The 26,752-nt window shown below is 43.1% G+C and overlaps 1 protein-coding gene and 1 long non-coding RNA gene across 2 annotated transcripts in view; one reads left to right on the plus strand and one right to left on the minus strand.

The window, feature by feature from the left end:
- CNKSR3 (CNKSR family member 3) overlaps positions 1-2,764 on the minus strand; it is a 61,197-nt gene extending 58,433 nt beyond the window's left edge. The window contains exon 1 of the mRNA XM_083732458.1: positions 2,297-2,764. Coding sequence (XP_083588584.1) covers positions 2,297-2,546 — 250 coding nt within the window. The 5' untranslated portion in view covers positions 2,547-2,764. The remainder of the gene's footprint in view (positions 1-2,296) is intronic.
- Positions 1,985-13,583, plus strand: LOC310841644. Its single transcript, XR_014562648.1, has 3 exons — positions 1,985-2,056; positions 9,669-9,785; positions 13,210-13,583. It is a non-coding gene; the product is annotated as an uncharacterized lncRNA (long non-coding RNA).
- Positions 13,584-26,752: the final 13,169 nt, after the last annotated feature.

Here is a 26,752-nt window from a genome sequence, read left to right on the forward strand (position 1 = left end):
TAGTCTGAATGCTGACACTTTTAAATGTCAAGCTGGATACAATCCAATCAGTTTCAGGATACTGAACATGCAAAGGTAGCTGCTTCCCTGAACAAAGCATTATCTAAGCCAAGGAGAAAATGCCAATTCAAATGCAAGACTGTAGTAATCAGATCTTCATTGACTGCCATACTTAAGAGAGTATATTTCTAAGATTTGCTAAGAGATCTTTTTAAAAAAAGTTTTCAGCAGCAAATTAGCCATTCACGGAAGAATAACCAAACCAAATCAATCTGTTATTCATACCTTGAAAGTCAATGTAAATTAAAATAGATTATCAGGAGCTCCGACTCATCCTTTTTTACTAGATGATGCAAAAGTAGGAAACACGTATACAAGCAAGAAGGGATAAAGTTCAGTTTCACACACAAGGTAAAAGGGTCTCTGGATCAAAAACATCTTTCTGTGAATGAGGCTTTAGCTGCACTGATATCCAGGCACTTGAGTCAAGACAGGAAAATAAAACCATGAGAAACTAGTGGAAAGAATAACAGAGAATGGCCCCTTCTCAGTAAGCAATCTCTAAACAGATTCACACACACACCTACATTTCCTCTTACACAAGTCTTCATATTCTAACAACTCTTCTTCAAGTTAAGAGTAGTGTGCTAATAATTATCATAGCATTTGGCTAGTGAAATAAACTTATTGATCAAATAATACCCTGCACACCCTTCTAGACCAGATTCATCAGCCAGCGATGATTCTGGGAACCCATAACTGCAGTCTCCTATTACATATAAATATATATATTGGGCAGGGGGGGTGGGGGGCAGGGGAAAAGCCACCATTTAAAACTGCCAAAATGGGAAATCCAGTGAGTTGGGAGAACCTAATTTGCAGCGAGTATATTTAAGAGCAGGTATAAAAGGGAAGGTGAAACCACTTTGAATGACCAGTGCCATACCATCACACCAACTAATTTATAGGAAGTAACTGAGCACTCTGAAACACAACACCAGAAGCCAAGCTGGCAGAGAAAAACTTCTGCTGTGTGCACGTTTTTTGTGTATCCAGTGTATTCCCACCAATGGTTTGGGAAGCAATGTGCACATAGTAGCCACAAGCCTAATCTATCCTGTATCAATCTTATGGTTTCTTATCTAACACTGCATTTTGAGGAGTTTTTCCTCAAGCCAGCTTTGATCCAAATTGAGAAAAAGAATGACCTAGTCGCATTTTAAGGGGGTAAAGTGTGCAGCCTATCATGAAAGCAGGAGAGACCTTAAAAAAGCCCTCCTGCCAACTTGTAGCACCCTATAACCTAAGCAGACAGTCTCAGACTTCACATTACTGAAAAGGTTTCGTCTGCTAGGAATGTTTGGGCATTCAGAGGGTACCAACTCTATAATGGACTCTTAGGTTGCACTCCTAGTCCCTCGCGAGAAAATAAGTGGAGCTGGATTGCTGTAGCACAGCCCTATCCGTGTTTGTTCACCGGTACATCCAAGGAAGTGTGTGTGCAGAGAGTCTTGCTATATTAAGCCATAGCAATCCATACACTGCCTTGTATAAATAAAGTCAGCCACTAACGAGCCCATCTGTTCAGAAGGCAACCTGTGGAGTGCCGGGTATTTGGAGGCTCGATTTATTTACACCAATTATTGTGCGTTGAAGACCTTGGCGTCTTTAACTCGGCTTCTGTTCAAGCAGAGATTCACACGACATTCCCAAATCGGTCACAAGGGCGTCTTCTTCCTCTTTAAAGAACAGAATTTATCAATGTTCCTCTTTCCTGAGGTAACCTGGCTCTTCAAGCAACCTCGTCGGGAATACTTAACGCAACACACCCCGTGTAAGTCCGGCAGGAGGAGGGGGGGAAGCGCCGAATGCAGAGCCCTCTCCCAGCCCAGGCTGCAAAAACATGTCCAGGGCCGCGGCAGAGGCTCGTTTGTTGACACGCGAGTGGCTGCGTTGGGCTCCCGAAAGCCGTGTGTGTTTGTGTGTGTGTTGCTAACAGCCGGGGAACTAGAGACCGCCAAGCACTTTTCGGATTAAGAGCGGCAGCTAATTGCAGGTATGATCCCTCCTGAGGAAGCAGCTTGAAATAAAGGGGGCAGCAGAGGAGTTTGAAGGCGGGAGAACGAGGTGAAGGGGGGCAGGGATTGAGGACCCCCCCAAGTTAAGAGGGAAAGTTTGAGAGGAGGAGGAGGAAGAGAAGCGAAGAAGAGCAAACACTGCGCAGGGGGGTGAAAGAGAGCAGCGTGCCTCTCCCGCAGATCCAGGCTGGAAGAGCAGCCGAAGCCCCGTTCCTTACCCTTCGTCCACTCCACTACTTGCTTAGGGCTCCACTTGGTCACAGGCTCCATCCTCCTCCTCGATCCAGCGCTCTGAACCCCCCCTTGGCGAGGAGAATCCTGGCTTCTCTCTCTCTCTCTCTCCGCCCCCTCCCCCCTGCCCAGCCGGAGATCCCCAAATCCAGCAAGGCAAAGCGAGCGCCGCTCCCGCCTGCTCCGCTCTAGCTGCTGCCCCTGAGCGCGCGGGCTTCCCCCTTTCCAGGCTCCCATCGGGAGCAGGCAGCCCCGGCTCCGCCCCCTTTGGCCCGGGCCAGCCTCCCTCGCGCGCGCGCCGCCGGCTCCACCTCCACGTGCTCGGAGCAGCGCCCAAGTGGGGAAGCGGCTCGGCTGGCGCGTTGGTGGCGAGGTGCTTCTGGGCCGCCGCCGCCGCTGCTGTGCCCCCTGCAGGAGACGGAGAAGAGCTCTGCAAACCCCGCTTGGGTTCTCCAAGTGCTTTCTTTCTCCTCCCCTGTTTCTTCTCCCTCCCCCGCCCCGCCGCCCTCTTTTCAATCCTGTGGGAGCTGGAGCGAAACTCCAGCAAGAAGCAGCCCAACCCAGACCGGCCCGTCGCCCTCGCCCACGCAGGCTTAATGCTGCTCTCAGGCGGGGCTGTTTTGCGATAGAGCTGGGAGAAGTGGCCAAGTGCGCACATCACAGCTGCCGACTTCAAAAGGAAGAAACGTGGGTTTGGGTTGTGGGGGACCCCCCCTCCCTCCGATGTTGCTGGACTGCAACTCCCAGCATCTCTGACCACTGATCATGTTATCAGTTGGGAGTCTGATAACAAGGCCGCAAGTCCTCCCACCCCCCAGGAGGAGAAGCTCCCTCTACTTTCCCCACTCATAATAAAGGTGTTTTTCCCCACAGATGGCATAGATGACCGAGAAATAAAAATAAATGAAGGTGTATCGGTAGTGTCAAACAGGCATTCTCCCAGTCTCTCTCCCACGCGCGTACACACGCATACACACTCTCTTAACAGTGCTGGATTTATTTATTCAGTGGTACCTCAGGATGCGAACAGGATCCGTTCCGGAGCCCCATTCGCATCCTGAATGCAATGTATGCCGTGACAGTGCAGGTCGCGTTTTGCCGCTTCCGTGCATGCGCATGACATCATTTTGGGCATCTGCGCATGCGTGAGTGGCAAAACCCAGAAGTAACACACTCCATTACTTCCGGGTTGCTGTGGAGCACAACTCGAACGCGCTCAACCCAAAGCACATTCAACCCGAGGTATAACTGTAAAGCCAAACAAGCTATAGCTTAGGGCCCCACTATCTTAGGGGGCCCCAAAATTTAAAGGAAAAACAACCTGGATGTACATTTCCAAAATATAAAATAAAAAACAAAACCTATATACAGCAGCAGTGTTTTGTCCATAAATTACTATACAGTATAGCACATATTCAACACACACAAAAAAGCAGTGACAATTTGTTGTTGACAGAGGACAGCTGGACATATAAAGGCCCCCATTACCTTCAGTAGCTTAGGGCCTCATCAAACCTAAATCCAGCCCTGTGCACATGCTATTATGATCAGACCACATTTAAAATGGACTGTTACTGGAGAAAAGATTACTGTATTGGTCTCTTGTTAGATAGTGTTGGAGGGGAGAGGCATGGGAACCTGCAAAGCAGAAACTTGTTTTGCAGACCTTGCTTTTAGGGGTCAGCAAACGCAGCTTAGGACTTTAAAACACTAGGGCCTAGTTCTCACTGAAGGAGAGAAGGTGGGCTGTACCACGTCAAACTATAGGCGGAACTGGCCTGATCAGGAGTGCCACCACGCCTACCTATAAAAGAGTGACATGATATGAAGAACACTATGCTAGAACCTGCCTCAGGCAGTTTTCTATGCAGGAAATTGTATGGAGGACCATGCAGTCGGGCAAAACTCCCTGTATAAAGTCCTGCAACACAGGCACAAATGTACTATTTCTGTGATAACATTTTGTTTTATTTTAAAATTATATATTGCTTTTATATGTTAGATACAAATTTAAGGCAATTAAATATCTGATGCCAAAACAAAATGCCAAGACAAAAATCAAACTGAGAGAAGCAGCAAAGCCAAAGATAACATAGCTGCAGAAGGTAGCAAAAAATAAAGTTACCAAAAGCAGCAATCAGTAGCAAAGTTGCTTGATTTAAGGAATTTTTAGCTTGTTTCGTTTAAGTCCTATAATTAGTCAAGGAGCACAATTCCAGCAGCTTGGGAAAAAACCCCAGATATTAAACGCTGTTAACAAGGTCTATCAACAAGTTTAAAATGTTTTTTTTTAAAAAAAAAAAAAACTAGGGATGACAATTTTGCATATCCAAAGAGCATTTTCACAGCATCATACAATACAGGAAACATGTTCTCTCCTCAGAAAATTTATTGTTTTTTTACTAATCCTTGCTTCTGTGCTTTTAAGATAAGTTTTATTCAGACATTTGTTTAGGCCTAAATAACAGTAGTTAAGTATTTACTGTACAGTAGTTGATCAATATATTGTATTTTATATATATATATATATATATATGCTTTCGTAGATTTTCACGGGTACAGGAATGCAGGTTTTGGTGTCCTCGGGTGTCTTCCCGTGTAAAAGTTGGGGTGTCTAGGCGACGTTTCGACGAGGTCTCACTCGTCATCTTCAGGCTGGTGCTTTCGGCTTCTTGTTACTGGAACAGAGCGGGATCTCAATGTTTGAGTTCCTATAAATACTGTAGAGGGGGTGTGGTGTCTAGCCTCCAATGTTCTGGGCAGAGAGGAAGTTCCCAGGCTAGTGTGCCTTTTCTTCTTTTGTTCCTTAATTACTTGAGAGATACCTTGAGTGATTTCTTGAGTGATATCCTGAGTACCACTTAGGTGGGTCATTAGGTGTGGATTAGTTGCTAAAGTCTTTGTGTCTTGACCTCTTGAACTTTGTGAAGAGTTTTCCTGAGAAGATGGCTGTATTGCACTTAGTTGTGCTTTGGCTTGGCTTCGTGTATAGGGGCGAGCTGTGGTTTTGTGGCTTGTGTCAGCCAGATCTGTGTAGGGATTGCACCTCCGGATGCTGCACCCCCCTGCAATCCCTACACAGATCTGGCTGACACAAGCCACAAAACCACAGCTCGCCCCTATACACGAAGCCAAGCCAAAGCACAACTAAGTGCAATACAGCCATCTTCTCAGGAAAACTCTTCACAAAGTTCAAGAGGTCAAGACACAAAGACTTTAGCAACTAATCCACACCTAATGACCCACCTAAGTGGTACTCAGGATATCACTCAAGAAATCACTCAAGGTATCTCTCAAGTAATTAAGGAACAAAAGAAGAAAAGGCACACTAGCCTGGGAACTTCCTCTCTGCCCAGAACATTGGAGGCTAGACACCACACCCCCTCTACAGTATTTATAGGAACTCAAACATTGAGATCCCGCTCTGTTCCAGTAACAAGAAGCCGAAAGCACCAGCCTGAAGATGACGAGTGAGACCTCGTCGAAACGTCGCCTAGACACCCCAACTTTTACACGGGAAGACACCCGAGGACACCAAAACCTGCATATATATATATATATATATATATATATATATATATATATACAGTGTGATGTATCTCCTGTTGACCTCTTTTGTTTTGTTTTCTCATTCCGGTGAAAGAATAGGAATACTCTGAACATGATCAGTTATCCTCAAGCTATCCCCTCTGATGCAGGGAGGAATCCAATTGGTTCTGCTAGTAGGAAAAGAGGCATTTGCTGATTCCACCTGCAGCAACAGCACCCGTCAGTTTTGGGGGGTGTTGGGAGCTGCAGAAAGAAGTGGGAATTGGTAAAAAAAAAAAAAATCACTTTCCACTGTAAGTGGATGCCTTTTGAAGCCCTTGTGCAAGAGCACCAATTGAATAAAACTGGTATTTTTTCTTTCATTTCATTGGCTAACAGCTTGTGTATAAGAGACTTATGTTGTATATTTTATTGTCTTCTCTGGGGAATTTCCCTTGTTCTCTTAAGGGCAGCAAATTCCAATGAGATAACGCACGTCACCCACTGTATTCACTTTCTGGTCATTTCTTTTTGTTCATAACCTCCACCGAGATCTGATGTAATCAAGAGACCAGGTAGCATGCTTCATTGTATTAAATTTCTTTGTTTAGGCAGGTGCTACTTTGTTTGCCTGGCTCCCCCCCCGCCCCCCGCACACCTTTCTGGTTTGTGTATGGCATTATCATCTATTTATAAGTTGTGACATCTGTTTTCTTTGATCGGTTTGCTAGTTTGAAATGTTAATTTTGATAAAACAGCCAGCAACACCCATTTGTGCGTCAGGAGGCTTATTTCAGTATAGATCCATGCATGCTGCATCTAGCCACCCACTTCCCATAAATTACCTTTGCTAACAAGGGATAATTCTCAGGTCATCCTGTGTCTGTTGCTACAAGCATGGTGGGGTCTTTTGTGGAAGGGGGCAATCATTGAACAACAACAAATTTATTTTTTTATTAAATTTATAAGGTAAAGGTAAAGGGACCTCTGACCATTAGATCCAGTCGTGACCGACTCTGGGGTTGCGACGCTCATCTCGCTTTATTGGCCGAGGGAGCCAGCGTACAGCTTCCGGGTCATGTGGCCAGCATGACTAAGCCGCTTACTGGCGAACCAGAGCAGCAGACGGAAACGCTGTTTACCTTCCCGCCGGAGTGGTACCTATTTATCTACTTGCACTTTGACGTGCTTTCGAACTGCTAGGTTGGCAGGAGCAGGGACCGAGCAAAGGGAGCTCACCCCGTCACGGGGATTTGAACCGCTGACCTTCTGATCGGCAAGTCCTAGGCCCCTGGTTTAACCCACAGCGCCACCCGCATCCCTTATTAAATTTATATACCACCCTTAATCTGAAGATTTCAAAGCAGTGCACAAGATAAAAGCACAAAAGTTTAAAGGTCAAGTGTTTTTTCCCAGAAACAATACGATATTCTTCAAATCAATGAAATTCTCTTTTGCTAATTTGGGAAGACCACTTTAAAACATCATAGGAAATCAGCAGCCAATGTGAAGTGCCCTTCATACAGAGTATTGAAGCGTTAATAAATGCATCATAATGCGAGTAGCTTGCAAGATCATCTCGTTCCATAAGGTTAAAAGAACATAATTCTAGAGTGGAAGCTACAGTGGATACTGCCTTGAAGAAAATGTGGAAGCTACAGAAAATTCAGTGGCCCATCTCTTGGCAGGACTAGGTTACGACAGACATACAAGCCCTTTATTGAAGCATCTGTACTGTGTTCATGTCATTATTCTAATTCTAAAAGCTCTAAATAACCTAGGACCTATATAAGAACGTAAAGAGAGCTTGCTGAATCAGGGCAATGGCCCATCTAGTCCAGCATCTTGTTCTCACAGTGGCCAACCTCATGCCCATCGGAAGTCCGCAACATTCACCTCGCCTGCATTTTCCAGCAACTGGTATTCAAAGCCATTCTGCTTCCAATATATAATCTTAGGGAGTACTTTATACAGAGGAATTTTGTCTCATCTCTACCTGTTTCTGAGGCATTGAGTAGCATTTCAAATTTTGAGAAGCTCCTGGTGTTTCACTATTTCAGTCTCTTTTCTGTACAGTGCAACCCTAGGTATATTTACTCAGAAACAAGTACCACTTTGAGTCAAAGGGATTTATTCCCGTGCAATAGGACTTTAGCCTCAGAGACTGTTAAAGGCCCCTGCCCCAATTTGGATTATATCAACACACATTTGTTAGACACATTTCACTTAAAATAACTTACCAGCAAAAGTACTTACAGGTGAGATATATGAGTGAAAAATCCTCTATGGCCCACTTTATTCAACAAAATCATATCCATCAATTGCTTACTCTAGTTTTACAACAAAAAACCTGGCATAAGTTTCAAATACCTCTGGGCTCTCTTCTTGTTGACATATTTTACTGCCTACATGTAAACTCACATGACCAGGCTGTTGGCAAACATGACAGAACATTTCCCCACTCCAGCTTGGATCTACAATATTCTGGGATTTGTTTCTTAAGGTCTTCCTATTCTCATTCACAAAACACTTCTGAAAAAGGAAGTGTATGCACCTCAGTGCTGTATTTTGCAAACTGGGCTTTAAGTTAGCTACAAGTGAAAAATGTCTTCAAATCATAGGGGTAGTTAAATGGTACAGTACTTGTGGGTGTGCATTAGGTGACTCCCTAAGTTTTCGTGCAGTTTGAAATGCTTGAATTATTTGTAAAAAGAAAAAAAGATGCTACCAATTTCAAAGCAAATGGTTACATTAATAAACTTAGAGGCTGCTTCTGAAAATATGTCTGTTGTTAGCAATTCACAATCGATTAGTTTGGGTTTCCAGATTAAAACCTCTGAGCTGAGTATGGGGCCAAGGTTTATTTATTTGCTATTACATTTATTTTATGCCTTTCCTTTGAGGAGCTCAAGATACCAAACCATAGCAAAGCCAGCCGATTGTGCTTTATTCTGTAAAGGAAGCACAGCTGGAAAGTGAATAAAATAATGTAGACATGAGAGAAGTGTTTAAACAAACATACACCAGTATTGTCCTCCATCCAGCTTCTAGTGTTTTTTCTGCTGCTCTGAGGCCCCCCTCCTGAGTCCTAGCTGGTGCTGTCAATATTTCATCCTATGATCGTTCAGCAACAGTGATTAAATATCCCTAGCAATTGTGCTGCCCGCTGAAGGCCAAAGCTGCCACTGCATTTTCTGCTCTAACGTAAGTCAGCCGTGTGATGCAGCAGCAAAAAAGCTAATGCTATTCTAGGTTGCATCAACAGATGTATATAGTGTGCCAATCAATAGAAGTAATAGTACCACTGTATTCTGGAATACCATGTCCAGTTCTGGGTGCCACAATTTAAGAAGCATATTGACAAGCTGGAACATGCACAGAGGAGGGCGACCAAGATGATCAGCGGTCTGGAAATCAAGCCTTATGAAGTAGCTGGGAATGTTTTGCTTGGAAAACAGCTGACAGAGGAAATATGACAACAATTTTCAAATATCTAAAGGGCTGTCACATGGCGGATGGAGCAAGTTTGTTTTCTCCTGCTCTGGAGGGTTGGACCCAAACCATGGATTCAAGTTACAAGAAAGGAGATTCTGATTAAACACTAGGAAGAACTTTTTGATGCTAAGAGCAGTTAGATAGTGCAACAGGCTCCTCAGGGACTCTCCTTCCTTGGAAGTTTTTAAGCAGAGGTTGGATGGCCACCTGTCACGGATGCTTTAGTGGGGATTCCTGCACTGCAGGAGGCTGGATTAGATGACCCTAAGGTCCCTTCCAACTTTACAATTCTATGATTCTCTGTGTAATTGGTTCATTCAATGACTCCTGTTGCAGAGTCATCTGTTCTCAGAGATTCTTTTCTGTCTGGCTGTGTCATCGCTTTGAGTTTGACCCCTTCCATTCGGAAAGCAGTGACTCATGCGAAGGCAGAAGTTGTTGTTTTTTCTGAGGGTGAGTAATTCTTAGTCTTTTACACTCTAACAAAGAAAGTGGAAGGGAACACAGGTAGCTGCCTTATCCTGAGCCACACCATTAGTCCATTGAACTGCATTATCTACATCGCAGGCAGGGAAGCTCAGGCCCAAGAGATGAAAACAGCCCTCCAAGTACAGTGGTACCTCGGGTTACAGACGCTTCAGGTTACAGACTCCGCTAACCTAGAAATAGTATCTCAGGTTAAGAACTTTGCTTCAGAATGAGAACAGAAATCGTGCTCCGGTGGCGCGGCGGCAGTGGAAGGCCCCATTAGCTAAAGTGGTACCTCAGGTTAAGAACAGTTTCAGGTTAAGAATGGACCTCCGGAACGAATTAAGTTCTTAACCCCTGGTACCACTGTACCTCCATTTGTCCTTGAGCTGTGTCCTTGAGCTGTAACCAGAGTTCCTGTTTGCCTAGACCGTCTCTCTCTCTCTCTCTCTCTGTGTGTGTGTGTGTGTGTGTAGAAAACTCTAATTTTTGTATAGGTGAAATGTTGCCTACTCTACCAAAGCTGAAATCACATCTGTTGCTCCACCAATTTTTTGCCTCTGGCCCTGCCCACTCCTAGCATGCAACTCCCAGAAAGTTATGCATGAGGCAATGTGTCCCTCAGACTGAGAAAGGTTCCCCACCCTGGTTTCTATTGATGGGCAAGTAGCTCCCCACAGTTCCATTCAGGGCTTTTTCACAATCCTACCTAGAGATACCAGGATTTTAACCTGGGATATTTTGCGTGCAAATCGTGAGCTCTCCTACTGAGCTATGGTCCTTCCCCACAAAGGGTGGTATATTTCAGCTTTAAAAGCTTAGGAAACACCACACTGCGTGATTATACATCTAACTACTATAACATCAGTGCAAATCTCAACTCAGGCGAGTTGAGTTCTTTTTCCTTATTCTTCCAGGGAAGCAAATAAGGATGTTTAATTTTAGGCCTATGTTATGCCGTTGCATTCTTCTCTTGTGTCTGTTCTCTCACCAGGTATATTTCAGGCGAATACCACTATTTAACTCTTTCTCTTTCTCAGAGGCTAGTGGCGCAGGGCGCCATGTTCTGGATGGCGCCAGGGAAGAGGCGGAGGCTGGACGCGGCGCCTCCTGGCATCAGCTCGCCACCCTCGCCCGCCTCCGCCATGCCGCACTGAAGCAGTGCTGTGTCCAGAGCCTCCACCTGCCATGGCCACCATGGCACGAAGCGGCCAGCCAGCTGAGCTGGGAGCCGCCACGTCCAGCCTCTGCCTCTTCCCCCTGGAGGAGCTGCCCTCCAACTGCTGCCCACCTCCTCCAGCCTCGCAAAGCTGGGCACATCGGCGGCAGCGCCGTCCTCCCTAAAAAGAAGAAGAAGAAGAGTTTGGATTTGATATCCCGCCTTTCACTCCCCTTCAGGAGTCTCAAAGCTGCTAACATTCTCCTTTCCCTTCCTCCTCCACAACAAATACTCTGTGAAGTGAGTGGGGCTGAGAGACTTAAAAGAAGTGTGACTGGCCCAAGGTTACCCAGCAGCTGCATGTGGAGGAGCGGAGACGCGAACCCGGTTCCCCAGATTACGAGACTACCACTCTTAACCACTACACCACAAGGGGTGGGGGGGTGCCAGAGGGATCTTTGCACCAGGGTGCCAGATATGCTTAAGATGGCCCTGCTCTCTCTCTCTCCCCCCCTCTCTTTTTGTATATTCTAATAGCTTACAATTACAAGGTTAACATGGCATTTAGATGAGGCCACACATGCTGGCAGATTTGCATAAAATAATTCTTATATAAGTAACAATCCTATGCAAAAATAAGCAACACCTCTATTATGTATTTTCTGTTTTCAATATTGTGATTTTACGTTGTGAACCGCCCTGAGATCGACAGGTATAGCGTGGTATAAAATGTAATAATAATAATAATAATAATAGACATGACTTGGCTGGTTTTTGTGTGATTGGCAAGCTTTTTGGAGGACCTTGGCAGTTCATTAGAAAATTCCCTCCCTGCCAGCCACACCAAAAGCCTCTAAGCAGTAAGTAGACAGACCGCATTTGCAAAAGAGAAACTTTGTGTTCCTGCTAGAATTGTGCAGGCCTTGTGCAGCCAGGTTCTACCAGACAAACTCAATTAGCTATTCAATTAGCTTAGAAGGACATTAGACGCAAATAGAATTTAACCCTCATTAGATCATGTTCTGCACTAATAATTATTGTTGTTAATTTGGCTGCAAACTGATTTGCAAGACATTTTCTGCCTGATAAGCTGGATCAAAATACAATTAAATAAATGTGTGATTAAATAAATCACAACTACTTGTACTAACTAGGTCACAGGTTTAGGACCACTGTGTGCTATAGTTCCAACAGCTGCCAATAGTAGCAGATGCCACTGGATAGCGGATAGTTGTCTATCTGGCCTGGTACAGATGCACACAGAGTAGAAATAGCATCAATAGCTAGAGGAACAACAGTGATGTCTGTCACCTCTAAGCTATCCTGCTTTTTGTTATGTGCATTATTGGCAAATGCCTTTGCAGTCAGCCTTTGACTTAGTCTCAAATTGAAGTTAAAGACCCTTATAAAGCTTCAAAAAAATTATTTGGGGACGCCAAAGGGCATTACTGCAAGTAACTGTATACAGTATTTCATAAATTTACAAGGGGAAACATTCATACTGCAGACTAACGAGTCTTAAGGACTGGTACCACATTAGCTGCATAATTTGAACATGTTTGGGAACGGTCAAATATTTTATATTCATAATTCACTTTTTGCCTTTCACAACTTCACAAAATGCAGTGTGTAATATGTACACGATCCTTTATTTTTAAGCTAGTCAATCACAAACACATTTGACTACTAGTAGATGGTACTGGAAGCTGAGAATTCACGCCAACCCCTACTGAAACAATTAACAATGGATTTACAAACTGTAAGCTGCAGACTGAGTTCAAATAAAGAATTATTTCACAAATTGGGACTGCAAAAGCTGCAGCTACAATGAACAGTCATTGTTCATTATAGTCAGTCTAATCAATTTGGCCACTGACCAGCCTCTCATTGTCGGCAAATATCTCCAGGCACTTCTGGATGAGATGGATTGGCTTGATTCACTTCATGCAGGCTTCAGTACTGAAACTGCTTTGGTCAATCTACACTGGAAGGTGCAGGAACATAACCCTGTTGATTTTCCTGGCTCTTTCAGTGGCCTTCAGCACCATCAACTAGGATACCTTTCTAGAATGAAAGTATGATAATATTTCTAGGTGGGGTTGGGGGCACCACATATTTACTCCTTTAAAATGTGATGATGACCACCAACTCACACAAGGCTTTAAAAGAGGATTAGACAAATCCATGAAGGATACGAGCCATTATGTTTATATGTTCAACCTCCACCATCTTTCGTACTGCTGTACTCAGGTCCTGTTTGCAGGCTTCCCATAGGTATCTGGTTGGCCACTGTGAGGAGAAGATGCTGGAGTGGATGGACCTTTGTTCTGATACAGCTTCTGATGTCTTCTGATGTTCCGTGCCAGGGTGGTTTCCGCAGATGTTTTCCCCTGGAAGAAGACTGCTGCAGCCTGAACACAAACTTTGATCTCTTGCCCTCCTGTTGTCACTGCGTTTTTAACCCCAAGGGCCACAATCCTTGAAAGGAAATACTAAATATTAAAACAACTGGGCCTGTCAATGGTCTGGAAGAGAGAATAAAAGTGTATTGTCTTGTCTGCAGTATCATAATACATGCTAGTGACGGATTACATCGCAAAAAGCCAAAGACTTCAAACGGTATTGTCTCCTTATGGCCTCCAGCATAAACAAAACACAGTTGTTGATGTTGTTGCTCTAATTCCTGCTATTGGCTCTCCCATTATGAAGCCATATTTGTGTTTCTAGCACAGTGGAGTCTGTTAAATGAAGGGGAGGTCAGCAAAGGAGTTTCTGCATGAGCAAATTGCACAGCTCATGGCACGCACTTGGTTCTTGCAGAAGTTTCCGATTTTTGCCAAGACTGGTGGACTCCTTTACATTGCTCAAGCTTTTAAATTATACTATCAAATATGAAACAGTTGTTCAGAATTGTAAAGGAAATATAATCATCCTCCATTGAAGGCATTGGGGAAGGCAAGTTTACATGTATATAGTTTCTGGTTTTGAGAGGAGAAAGTTGCCAGACTTCTGCTAAGAAAATTACTTGTCCTACAGGGAATCACTACATCTATTTTTGGAAGATCGGGCAGATTTTGAAAAGGATTACATCAGATAATTGCTTTACCCTTTTAATATGTTTTACCGGTTCTCATTAAAAAATGTCCTTTTTGTGGCTTTAGTTAACTTGAAGACATTCGTTGACAACCAATGTCCTCCTTCGCAAAAATCCAGACAGCCGTGTAAAGGTGCCAGTTCATGCAACCGGCGGAAATGGTCATTCAATCCTGCTGTGTATTCCCCAATCCAGATTTACCATACTGAGTGTCTGGTTTGCCAAGAGTAAAATAAAATAAAATAAATTCTTATTCAAAAGTCAGGAAAAAGGATCAAGAAAGGCAGAAGAGTTGTGCGCCTGATAGATAATGAAAATTATTTTCATTTACAATAAACATCACAGCAGCAGCAATTCATAAGTATAAGAATACGAAAGTAGAGTACAACAATTAATTAATTGAGGAGCCTATTATCAAACCTCATGTTGATACTGCTTTGCGCTCCTGCCTTTTTCAAAATAGTGGGATGTTTCAGTGAAAGCCACAACCTCAAGCTTCTTTGTGAGCAAACAATAGTTCTGTGGGGACCCATTGAAGCCTCTCTCCCCTTTCCTCAGTCAGAACAAGTGTCTAGGGTTTCGACCAAGAAATTGCAGTTGGAGCATTTGCTGCTGTACTAGAAGGATGTTACCCCTTTAATAGTGAACCCAAGGATAGATGCGAAATGAGTGAACCACAGGGGGACCACAAATTCACATGGGCTAGTTACCCTTCAGCTGGCTTCCATCATGGTATGTTTCCACTTGCACAATGACATTTCTTAGTCAAGAGTTACATAGGTTTTGTCAGACAGTTGCTTAGTCATAGCTGATTTACATTTCACTCTACACAGCCTACACATACCCAGGAGAGCCAGTCTGCTTTGGTGGTTAAAAAAAAAAAGTTTTTAAAAAGGTTTCCAAAATGTGAGTGGAGAGGAAATGTCTTCATCAATGTGGAATCTGTATTGGTAGAAATGACAGCTATTCCATTTCTGGAGACTGACTAGTGAAATGTTCTGTGCAAGTCAGTCTTTAATTGATCCTTTAAGGAACAGCACAGGGGTCAGCAGCCTTTTTAAGCCATGGGCCGGTCCACCTTCCCTCAGATCATGTGGTGGACCAGACTATATTTTGAAAAAAATAATAATGAAAGAATTCCTATGCCCCACAAATAACCCAGAGACGCATTTTAAATAAAAGGACACATTCTACTTATGTAATAATACGCTGATTCCCGGACTGTCCGTGGGCTGGATTGAGAAGGTGATTGGGCCGCATCCGGCCCACAGGCCTTAGGTTGCCTACCCCTGGCCATAGCATATGTGCAAGAGACTTGTGACCAACAGAACATCTCCTACACTTCATGGAATAGCATATAGCATTGTGTGTGTGTGTGTGTGTGTGTAAACCATATATACACACACTGACTAGGGTTTGTCTCCAACATTAGTTAAAGCAGATCTACTTAAATTAATGAGCATGTCTGACTTAGGCCTATTAATTTCAATGAGTCTACTCTGAGTAAAACTTAGTTGGCTACAATCCTATATAGATTTACTGACATCTCACAACTAGCTAAGACACATGGAGCACTTTGAAAGCTTGAAAGTGCTGTAAAAATGTTGCCTTATTAGTGTTGACTTTAGTTAGATTCAGCCATTGCTCTGGCTAATTCTTTTCCTGGCCACAATGTTGGTATCCTTTGCACTTAAAGAGAAATGCCTTGTGAATTGAAAGAATGATCATATCCTTCATGATTGCTTTATCTCTAAATGTTGTTATCCTCTTAAAAGTAGGGGGAAGCTCAAGGACCTATTGTGAATGCTATGTTCAATTTCTAAGGAAGAGAAAACCCCAAAGGAGGAAAATATATCCAAAGGCCTCACAACTGCCTCTTTCTTTCAAGGCCAGTGGACTGGAAAATCCTTTTATAAAATCTTTTCAGGAAATTCTAAATTTCTTGTGCTCAATGTGTGTTTTGTGTTCATTTGTTTTACCTTCGTAGTATATGCTTGGTGAAGAACGCTATATATCTTGAGGGTAGCATTATTTGTTTGTTGCAGAGGGAGATTAAAGATGGATTACATCCCTGTTGAGGCATAAGATGGTCTGACATGTCATCATCAAATATTTCCATTTCTGTAACAATCATTGCTTGCTAAGAATGATCAGATCACTGAATGATGCCTTGCTTTGGAATTGCCATCGGACTTACCTCTTAAATACAACCTTGGCTATGTACACACAAAACATTTAAAGCACACACTCACAGTCCCCCAAGAGGATGCCGGTAACTATAGTTTAAGGGTGCTGGGGATTGTATCTCTATGCAGGATAAACTACAGTTCCCAGGATACAAAGGTTGTTGTTGTTTAGTTGTTTAGCCGTGTCCGACTCTTTGTGACCCCATGGACCAGAGCACGCCAGGCACTCCTGTCTTCCACTGCCTCCTGCAGTTTGGTCAAACTCATGCTGGTAGCTGCGAGAACACTGTCCAACCATCTCGTCCTCTGTTGTCCCCTTCTCCTTGTGCCCTCCATCTTTCCCAACATCAGGGTCTTTTCCAGGGAGTCTTCTCTTCTCATTAGGTGGCCAAAGTATTGGAGCCTCAGCTTCACGATCTGTCTTTCCAGTGAGCACTCAGGGCTGATTTCCTTAAGAATGGATAGGTTTGATCTTCTTGCAGTCCATGGGACTCTCAAGAGTCTCCTCCAGCACCATAATTCAAAAGCATCAATTCTTCAGTGATCAGCCTTCTTTATGGTCCAGCTCTCACTTCCATACATCACTACTGGGAAAACCATAGCTTTAACTATACGGACCTTGATCCAAAGGTGAGTGAGTGCTTTAAATGTATAGTGTGCACCAAGCCTTGCTTTAAAAAAAAAATTCACTAACTTTCCTATGAGGATCAAGTTATGTCATATCTTTGATGCTTGGGTCACCCAATATTCAGCTTCTGACACTCCTGTAGTCATAGCGTTAAATGTATGAATACATTTAGCAGGTTTAGATTTGTTTCATTTAAGTAAGCACCACAGGGGGATCAGGACCATGTGATGGGGTAAGGGTGAGCTAATGCTTTCCATTTCACAAAATTGCTATGGGCTTTCACAATGAAAGGATTAGCCAATCCTAATCACATCTCCACGCCCACCTGCCCCCATGGCTGTTATTTAAATGACAAAAAACAAAAACAAAGCCTAGACAAACACATTGGTTGATTGATTCATGCATTTAGAGTACAGTGATACCTCGGTTACAGACGTTTCAGGTTACAGACGCTTCGGGTCACAAACTCCACTAACCAGGAAATGGTTGCTCCAGGTTAAGTACTTTGCTCCAGGATAAGAACAGAAATTGCATGCCAGCGGTGCAGCAGCAGCAGGTGGCCCCATTAGCGAAAGCTTGCCACAGGTTAAGAACCATTTCAGGTTAAGAACGGACCTCTGGAATGAGTTAAGTTCTTAACCCGAGGTACCACTGTACAACCCTACACAAGTTCTTAACCTGAGGTACCACTGTACTCACTTACCTGGGAGAGAGCCCCATTGAGCTTACTGAGACTTACTCTTGAGTGGCCAAGCCCTGTTAATATCAAATATAGTTTGGACGTTAATACTAATGTAATTCAAAGTGCCATATGACAAGGGTTAGCTCAACTGATCAAAAAGTATGTGGCCTGTGGCATTAAACCAAAGAAAGAAGGTTAGCCAGGAGCTCCAAATATACAACCGCTTACATGTGTGTTTCTTGCCAGCTGGCTTTCAGTGGGTTTGATGCTCTGCTTAAGCATTAAACAAATAAGAGCTTCACCAGCAGTTTAGCTGAAGGCAGTTTTACCAGATGGTGTTTAATTATGCTGTTTTCAGTTGCAGACTCCTCCCGCATTTGTCTGCTGCCTTAATGGGAACCAGGGCAAATTATTTAACCGTTGAGTAAAAGGGAATGTCTGCTTTAAAGAGTTACTATTTTATGTCTTTAAAACCAATACAACTTCTTAATTTTAAAACTTTAAAATAGTGCAAAAAAGGAAGAAGCATTTGAATATACATATCAGATATACGTACATTGCTAAATTGTAAAAAAGCAAGTGCTGCAATTCTATATCAAGGGAACTGGGGTGCCTGTTAGGGATCAGGGTGAAGCACTCCTATCTAGGAGCCGTCTATTCAGTTTGTCTACCAGTCATGAATGCAATTAACTTCATGGCTTCAAGCCACAAACACTTGCCATATAGCAAGAGTGGGCAGAATGCAGAACTGGATCTATGGTTAAATCTCATGGGTAATTTGAAGCACATCAATGAGCATTTCTGTCTTGCAGTTATTTAACAACAACAGCAACAAAAAAAGGTTGTTGCTGCCTTCCTATTCACTCACCACCCTAAATTGTACTGTGGAAATAAATAATGTTTGAGGTGATGATGAGTGGATTGTTGTGTGGAAAGACTGTTCCTGGGTTGAGAATTATTCACTTTTAAGTCTCTGGCACCATACTCCAGTAGGTGGATCTCAGAATTCTACCAAAAAAGAGGAAGATCCTACAAACCTAACGTCTACCCACACTTGCCTTATAGCATAGCTTCTGAGATCTAGTGTTATTGGTTTTTTAACATTGACAACCAAGTGTGTTGCTGACCTTGTGTGCTCAAGGCTAGGCTCACTGTGCTACAAGGGGGTAAATCTGTGGTATACTTGACCTAGACCTTTACAGTCCCCCCTTGGGTTTTCTTGCCAGAAACGTATGCATGTCAGGTTTGAATATTCATAGGCCAGGACATGAGTGCAGCAACACTCTCCTCACTTGTGGTTCTCAGCAGCTCGTATTTAGGGTATCCTGCCTTCTGTACTGCCCAGTTATTACTGCCCATTTATGTGTGTGGGCAAGGTGGGGGGGGGGGAGGAGAAATGGTCTATTTCGCTTCAGTAAAGTGTCACACACAAAAAACTGGAGGAAGGAGGAAATAGACAAAGTCCAGGAGTGAATTAGAAAGTTTGTTTCCACCCACATTTGGTAAGAAATTTGCCATCTACTTCAGTGAGAGCATATTTTGAAAACCCAAGTGCTTCTAGAAAACCCAAGGGACTGTGGGTAAACATCCTAACATCTTCAAGTTTATCTGAACTAATCCAGACATATGCATTATATGGGGGACACCCACCAATGGTTGCCATCAGCTGCCCATGGTGTGCCTTCTTTTGTTACACAACCAGCTCTGAGTCTGAATGGCTGGGAAACATCCCAAATCCTTTATATTCTCAGGCTGCATACACATTAACCTCTTTGTAGCAGGGGCGTTCTGAGGCGGGGGGCGGCGGGCCTCCCCAGGTGCCATTTCAAAGGGGGGGTTGACAAAATGCTGGCTACATGGCCCAGAAAACTGTCTATGGACAAACACTGGCTCCCTCGGCCTGAAAGCAGAGATGAGCGCCGCAACCTCATAGTCGCCTTTGACTGGACTTCACCGTCCAGGGGTCCTTTACCTTTTCACCTTCTATTAGAATCCAGGCTACTGCTGATATGGTATAATGGAGACGTAGAGGCAACTGAAAGCACCAGCAGGCAGGAGGCAAGGGTTGAACTCTTCCAACCTCTGCTTTCCTTCTGAAACGGCTTCCTCTCTCCTTCTCCCAGTTGGCCTGAAAGACCAAAACTACGGTAATCCCTGGCATTAGAAAAACAGCTGGTAAGAGGGAGACAGTTTTCAAGGGAAAGCACGGGCATTGGGAGTGCTCAGCATCTCCTCCCAGCTGCTGCTTCTGCCTTTTCAACAACCCAAGCTCTTATATGAATTTCAGCACAACCTTGAAGCAGATGCCTTGTGAGTGCTCAGTAATTCAGCGCAACCTGATTTCTAAGGCATGGGATGTTGCCACCATCACTCTGAATGCCTGAAGTCTTGACTGTTTGGGGAGGGGATGAGGATGGAAAACTGGCTCGGAGGGGGCACTCCACATTGCAGCATTTGTAGGCACACTTACGGGAGAATTCTGTCCTATCGTCATGGTTCTTCTTGCAAGACTGGAGCCTGCTGTCCTGATATGAGGGCCTCTAACTGCGCAAGTGTTTTGGGTCTATGTAGTTTTCCCCCCACCTGCCCAGTTTCTTTTCTGCTGTGTAAAACTTGTGCTTGGTGTTTAATTATATTCTACCACGTCCCTGGATACAAGCAGAATAAGTCTGAATGCTATTCGGTGTTCTATGTCAATTAACATTGATCATGGCATTTGATTGATTCAGATGCCTTCCTCGTCTATTTAAATAGTCAAGTATAATGGATCAAACAGGGACTAAACAATGCTTCTGAAAACCTCTGGCAATTTTTCAGCATAATAGAATCAGGCAGACAATTGTCTGTTAATGGAGAACATCAGAGAGATAGGAACTGCCATAAAGTTAGTTTCATTTGAAGCTGCTAAGTGAGGATTTTTTAAAACCTTACCAAAAATGCAAGCTTTTTAACATGAGTTTGATACAGCTTTGCTACAGTTCTGATGTAAGGATCAGGTTGCATTCACTACATACGGTACATATTTTGAAATAAATAATGCTGATGTATCAGAATTATAGGTGACCTCCAGGGGTTAAAACATTTGCTCATTTCCCCCCTAAATAACAGGGTTAGCAAGCCAACTCAGTGATGGAAGCTTATTTTCCATTAATGCCAATACCCCTTTAGGAACACCATCAATTTCTATATCCTCCGGTGTTGACAACTGGGTTCTCTTATGTTCATCTCTGGGTAACAGCTATTCCACCACATGGCTAAGTTGGCTTGCTTCATAACAGCCACTTACATTTAGAATGCCCCAACCGCCAAACAATGGGTGGAGATATAATAAAGATTTTTTAATACATGGTCGGTCCAGTTGAATGATAAACTTAAGTTTTTCTGCTGTTTGTTCAGATGAGCTATTGCTGTCCAAACTGGCAACATCTGGAACAAAAATCAAGGTACAATCATTATTTTAGATGCAGCCAGCCTGTCCATAATAGAGAATGGTTTTACTCTGAGTAGGCTAGAATTGGATGCAACCCAATATATATAAACAGGTCAGTTAAAAATAATTCATTCGAATGGTTAAGTTTCTTGTTTGACACATGATATGATGTTACCTAAAAGTATGAGTGCAGTATTCATTCATTAAGTACATCACATGCAACTCCAACATAATTTCACTAAATCATGCGACATACATAAGCACAAACACATCAAAGAGAGGGAGGCTTGAGAGAGGGTTAAAATCTACTGGCTTGTCACATGAAATTAGGTGGGGGAACAACTCTGTGCATAGCAGTTTTTGGAAAAAAAGATAGCTAAGCTGACATGGTGGTTTAGTGGATTAAAGCATTAGACCATTCCACCACAGTGCCATAGGTCAGGTCAGTCCCATTTTTACTGTCAAGTTAAATCATATCGATGAGAGTTTTGTTTTTGGGGTAGGAGAAAAACACTCACTCTCTGCAAAAAAAAAAAAAACAAAACACCACAAAAATCCATAACTGACTTCCTGATCAGGTTTGGAAGCAGGAATGCCAGGCTACAGGGTAAGACTGAATGTATTACATAAAATCTTACAGGGTACATTTTTCGCAGGTTTAATATGATACAAAAATTCAGAAGCATTGCTGGCTAGTCATTTATCCAATGTTTATCAGAATATCATGGTCTGGGAGTCTCAGTTGGGTTTTAAAAGCAGCTGGAAATAATATAAGCACAGATTTGCAACATTAGGTGTGTGTGCCTACTTCATCAAAGGATACAGAGGGCAGCTTATATTTCAGAACATCATTTATCCTGGCACACCAGTATCTCAGTTGAAATGAGAGAATTCCCAATGGAAACTGTTGGTGCAGAGTGGGAACCAGTAAAGATCAATGAGGGGTTCTGATGCCACTTTTAATCTACCCAGCTGCTAACTAGGATAGTCCTTTTGAGGATTATACCCCTTATAGATAATTACAATAATATTGTGCCTCAAAATCCATGTGCTATAGATATGTGTCCATAAGGGAGAAAATGAACCCTCCTAGGTAATTTAATATTTACCCCTAGAAAAATGTCACTGTTCTACTTAAATGGATTCAGACTGGGAGTATAGAACATATTCCATTAATACAGGAATATGATTTATACCAGTTACAGATAGGTAGCCGTGTTGGTCTGCCATAGTCAAAACAAAAAAAATTCCTTCCAGTAGCACCTTAAAGACCAACTAAGTTAGTTCTTGGTATGAGCTTTCGTGTGCATGCACACTTCTTCAGATACACTGAAGAAGTGTGCATGCACACAAAAGCTCATACCAAGAACTAACTTAGTTGGTCTTTAAGGTGCTACTGGATTTATACCAGGTTAGTCTATTGGCTCTTCCAGCACAGTATGATCTGGTCTGGTTAGCAGTTGTTCTCCAGAGAGTTAAGAACATTTTCTGCATCATCTGTTAACTCATCCTTTCACAGGCTGCTTCCAGTTTAAATAAAATGATGGGTCAACATACAAAAATAAAATAAAGCATAAAATTCAACAACCAAAAGCTGCTTCCTTGCTTGATTCATACTCAATGCAAGAAATAAAAATGATCTGGATGAGAGCACTGTCTGAGAACAAACGTACAGTACATACTGTAAGAATAGCCTGCTGGATCAGGCCAATGGCCCATCTAGTCCAGCATCCTGTTCTCACAGTGGCCAACCAGATGCATGTGGGAAACTCACAAGCAGGATTTGAGCACAAGAGCCCTCTTCCCTCCTGTGGTTTCCAGCAACTGGCATTCAGAAGCATTACTGCCTCCAGCTGGGATGGCAGAGCATCACCCTCAAGGCTAGGAGCCCTCGAGAGTCCCCTCCTCCATTTGTCTAATCCAGAGCTTTCCAAACTTTCCATGTTGGCAGCACACTTTTTAGCCATGCATCATTCCGCGACACAGTAATTCAGTTTTAGTAGCAAGTTGAGGTTATACTAACCCCTTTGCAGCCCCAGCAGGAGCGTTCATGCGACACACCTACACACTGCAGCTGACACACTAACACATGGGTCGGCAAACTAAGGCCCGGGGGCCGGATCTGGCCTAATAGCCTTCTAAATCCAGCCCGTGGATTGTCTGGGAATCAGCATGGATCTGATTGTTCAGGCTGCGCCTCCTTCCTCCTGGCTTCTCCCTGCCCTGCGGAGGAAGGGGGCTGGGCTTTGATTGGTGCCAACAGCTTTCTTTTCTCCTCCCTCCCTCCTCCTGACTTCTCCCCACCCTGGCTGGGCTTTGATTGGTGCCAACAAATACAATATGTGCAGTGTGCATAGGAATTCATTCTTTTCTTTTCCAAAATATACTCCAGCCCCCCACAAGGTCTGAGGGACAGTGGACTGGCCCCCTGCTGTAAAAGTTTGAGGACCCCTGCACTAACGTGTCACAACAAACACTTTGGAAGGCTCTGGTCTACTCCTTTTTTTTAAAGCCATCCAGGTTGGTGGCCACCCCTGCCTTAATTTAGTGTCTTCTCCAATATCCAACTTCTCTTTTAAGAACAGAAGGTAGTTCATGAAACAATAGGATTAGCCAGAAAGTTCCAATGATAAAAATGTCTCGGACAAGGTACCCTTGGAAGAGACCTAGCGCTGACCCAAAACATTTTGGGTCCCAAGTAACAGCAACACACAATCAGAGTGATGCATCCTGGGATCCCTTACAATATGACAGAGAATGCTGGTGTGCACTTCTCAGATTACATATCAGACTGCCCGGTCAAAGAATTAACAGGCATAATTCTCAACCATATGTGGTGGTTATGTGACAAAGTAAAAGATTTGTGGGAGATGATTTATAATGAGTTCAAGAAAATGTTTAAGAATACATTTATTTTAAAAACCCAGAAGCCTTTTTATTAGGTATTATAGGTAAAGAGATACCGAGAGAAGACAAGTGACTGTTTTTGTATGCAACAACAGCAGCAAGAGTATTACTAGCCCAGAAATGGAAGCAAGATGAAGTGCCACCGAAAGAGGAGTGGCAAGCGAAACTGACGGACTATGCGGAGATGGCGAAATTGATGGGAAAGGTCTGTACCAGGAAGATCAAGCATTTGAAAAGGACTGGAACAAATCTGTACTTTATTTAAAAGATCACTGTAAAAAAATTAAAGACACTGGCAGGAATGTGAGGATACTTGTAATGTGAAATTCTACTATATTCTACTTATGATTTACAAAATGTAAAAGATGCATTTAATTATGGGATAAAGAAAGAAACCATGAAGGGGTGGAGGGAAATTCAAAGGTTCAAAAGAACCTAATAAGTAGAGATGAAAAATTGATACTGTGAGGATGTTAAAGATGTGGAAAATAAATTTAAAAAATATTATTTTTAAAACCCAGGCATAATTCTCTGTAACATGAGAAACACAGGAGGTTGCCTTCTGGTTGCTCCATCTAGCTCAGCAATGTCCACAATGACAGGCAATAGACATTCCCAGCCTGACCTGACTGTTGAACCTGGAAGCTTCTACATGCAAGGCAGATGCTCTGCAGTTCAGAGATCCAGTGCTGCTCCATTAGTGACCTTTCCTATGTTGCTGCTTGCTTGAATGGGTCAGGGCTGTCATAGTCAAAACAACATGAACATGTGATAGAGACAGAATGGAGAGGTGGCAGGTGTGGCAGGAGCAGGGATTAACATTTTTTGTATGCTGGGGCTTTGTATTTACGTGGGACCCCCCCCCCCAGAAATCCTTTGCATTCTTTGCAACAGCTGGATTTCTCCACAGTGACTCAACATAGTTGAGCTATTGTGCTGGGAAGAAAGAATTTCTTTTCAGGACCCTCTGGTGTGGATGCATCCCTAATGAGGATTTTCGCTGGGGTTTGCTGGACAGCTGTTGCAGTGATAATGGATTGTCTCCTCTTCTTTGTGGGAAAGGATGCACTGACGTCTCCGTGGCACTGGGGAGGAAGGAAGAACCTGGCAAAAGTCCACCCACCACGAGTGGATCAAAATAGGTCCATTGATGTACAAATGGATCAAAGAAGTTAAAGAAAACATGCCATGATTTATAAATGGCAATAATATACAAAACAGGGCTGGGCTGGGGAGGAGAACAAGCAAACAAATCACTACCTGCCTGAATTTGAGAGACAAAGAAATTAGGCAAAATGATGCACGTTACCTGACCTATTGATGTTATGAACAGAAAGTAAATATCAGGGAGTGATTAGGCTGGAGAAGAATGAACCATCTGTAGTCTTAAATAGGCAGCTGGAAATGCCACTGAAATAGGAGGAAACAGAAGACCCTAAGATCTATGGAGATAATATTCAATGTCTGTTCATTATGTTGTTGTTTATAATAATTAAATTTCTTCCTCGCTCTTCACCATAAGGTCCCAGGGCAGGTTCAACAACGTTAAAATGCAAGACAGGTGTCTTTCCCAGCCCTACTTGAAACCACTGGAGATTGAAGATGCTTTGCCACTGTGTTATGGCCTCCCACAAGGATAACACAAAGAGGCAGAAGGAACCATACAAATAATGTAAAGGGATAATCAAACCCAATGATATCATCACAGAACATTCTGAACAATGGGGCCATTGCCAATTTGCATCTCATTATAAAATTAGATAAGTGTTTAATTAATAGCACATGCCAGTTGATGACATAAAGAGATCCAAGAGCATTAGCATATTGTCTCTGTTACCAAAGCAAGTCTTTAAACACTCAGGTTCACATGAAAACATTTGTGTAAATAGAAACTGGATGCATTCTAAGGACAAACACTGTGCAAAATCTTGCTATGGGTGCAAGCTTTGTAAACAATGTTTTAGAAAGGTCTTCTCCCAGTAATTCAAAATAAAGGAAATAATGTATGCCAGATTTGCAGTACCGATACTCAATATTTTAAACAATTTCATGCTATGCCTGTTAAGGTTGAGCTATATATGTTTGTGCACTGCGCTAGAATAAAGTAAAACAAGCCAAGGGTGTCACTAACCACTGGAAATCGACCAATTCAATCCCACATCTGTCAACCTAAGCCCCACATTCATACAAGTTCTCTTCTGGTAGGCTACCCACCAAAATACCTTCTTTTTAACTTGGGTTGAATATATGTATTGCTTGGGATTGGCTGGATGTTAGGAAAGTATAATTAGATGACTAAGGCTCTCTCACTGAGAATCTTGAAAACTGGTAATCTTAGGACTCCAGTATCACAACCTGGGCAAGGCCCTTTGAAATTTAAAGTTTAGGTCTCCCACTCAGGCATGAGACAGGTTCCACCCACTCCTTTCATAGACCTGTCGGCAGCTAAGTGATCAACAGATCTCCAGTCTAGCACATCAGGTAAAGGAGGAGAGCAAATGACAGGCCCATGGAGGAAGAATAATAGAATTGTATTATTATTTATTAAATTTGTATACCACCCTTCATCTGTAGATCTCAGGGTGGTTCATATTACAATTTGAATAGAGTTGGAAGAGTGTTAGTAGTAAAAGCTATCTGTGACTCCCAACACTCTTCCAACACTACAATGTGAACCATCCTGAGATCTACAGATGAAGGGCAGTATATCAATCTCACCTGCTTTAGTGGGTAATTTTATGGACTAGAATATCCATTTGGTGTCGCTCAGCACTTGTTTTATCATTTTTAGGGGAGATATTACTGGTTAATATTTTAGTGGCACTTGCTGCTTGACTACAACTGCCATCATCCCTGGCCATTGGCC

This window comes from Podarcis gaigeae (genome assembly GCF_964106915.1).
Source record: "Podarcis gaigeae genome assembly, chromosome: 3".
NCBI lineage: Eukaryota > Metazoa > Chordata > Lepidosauria > Squamata > Lacertidae > Podarcis > Podarcis gaigeae.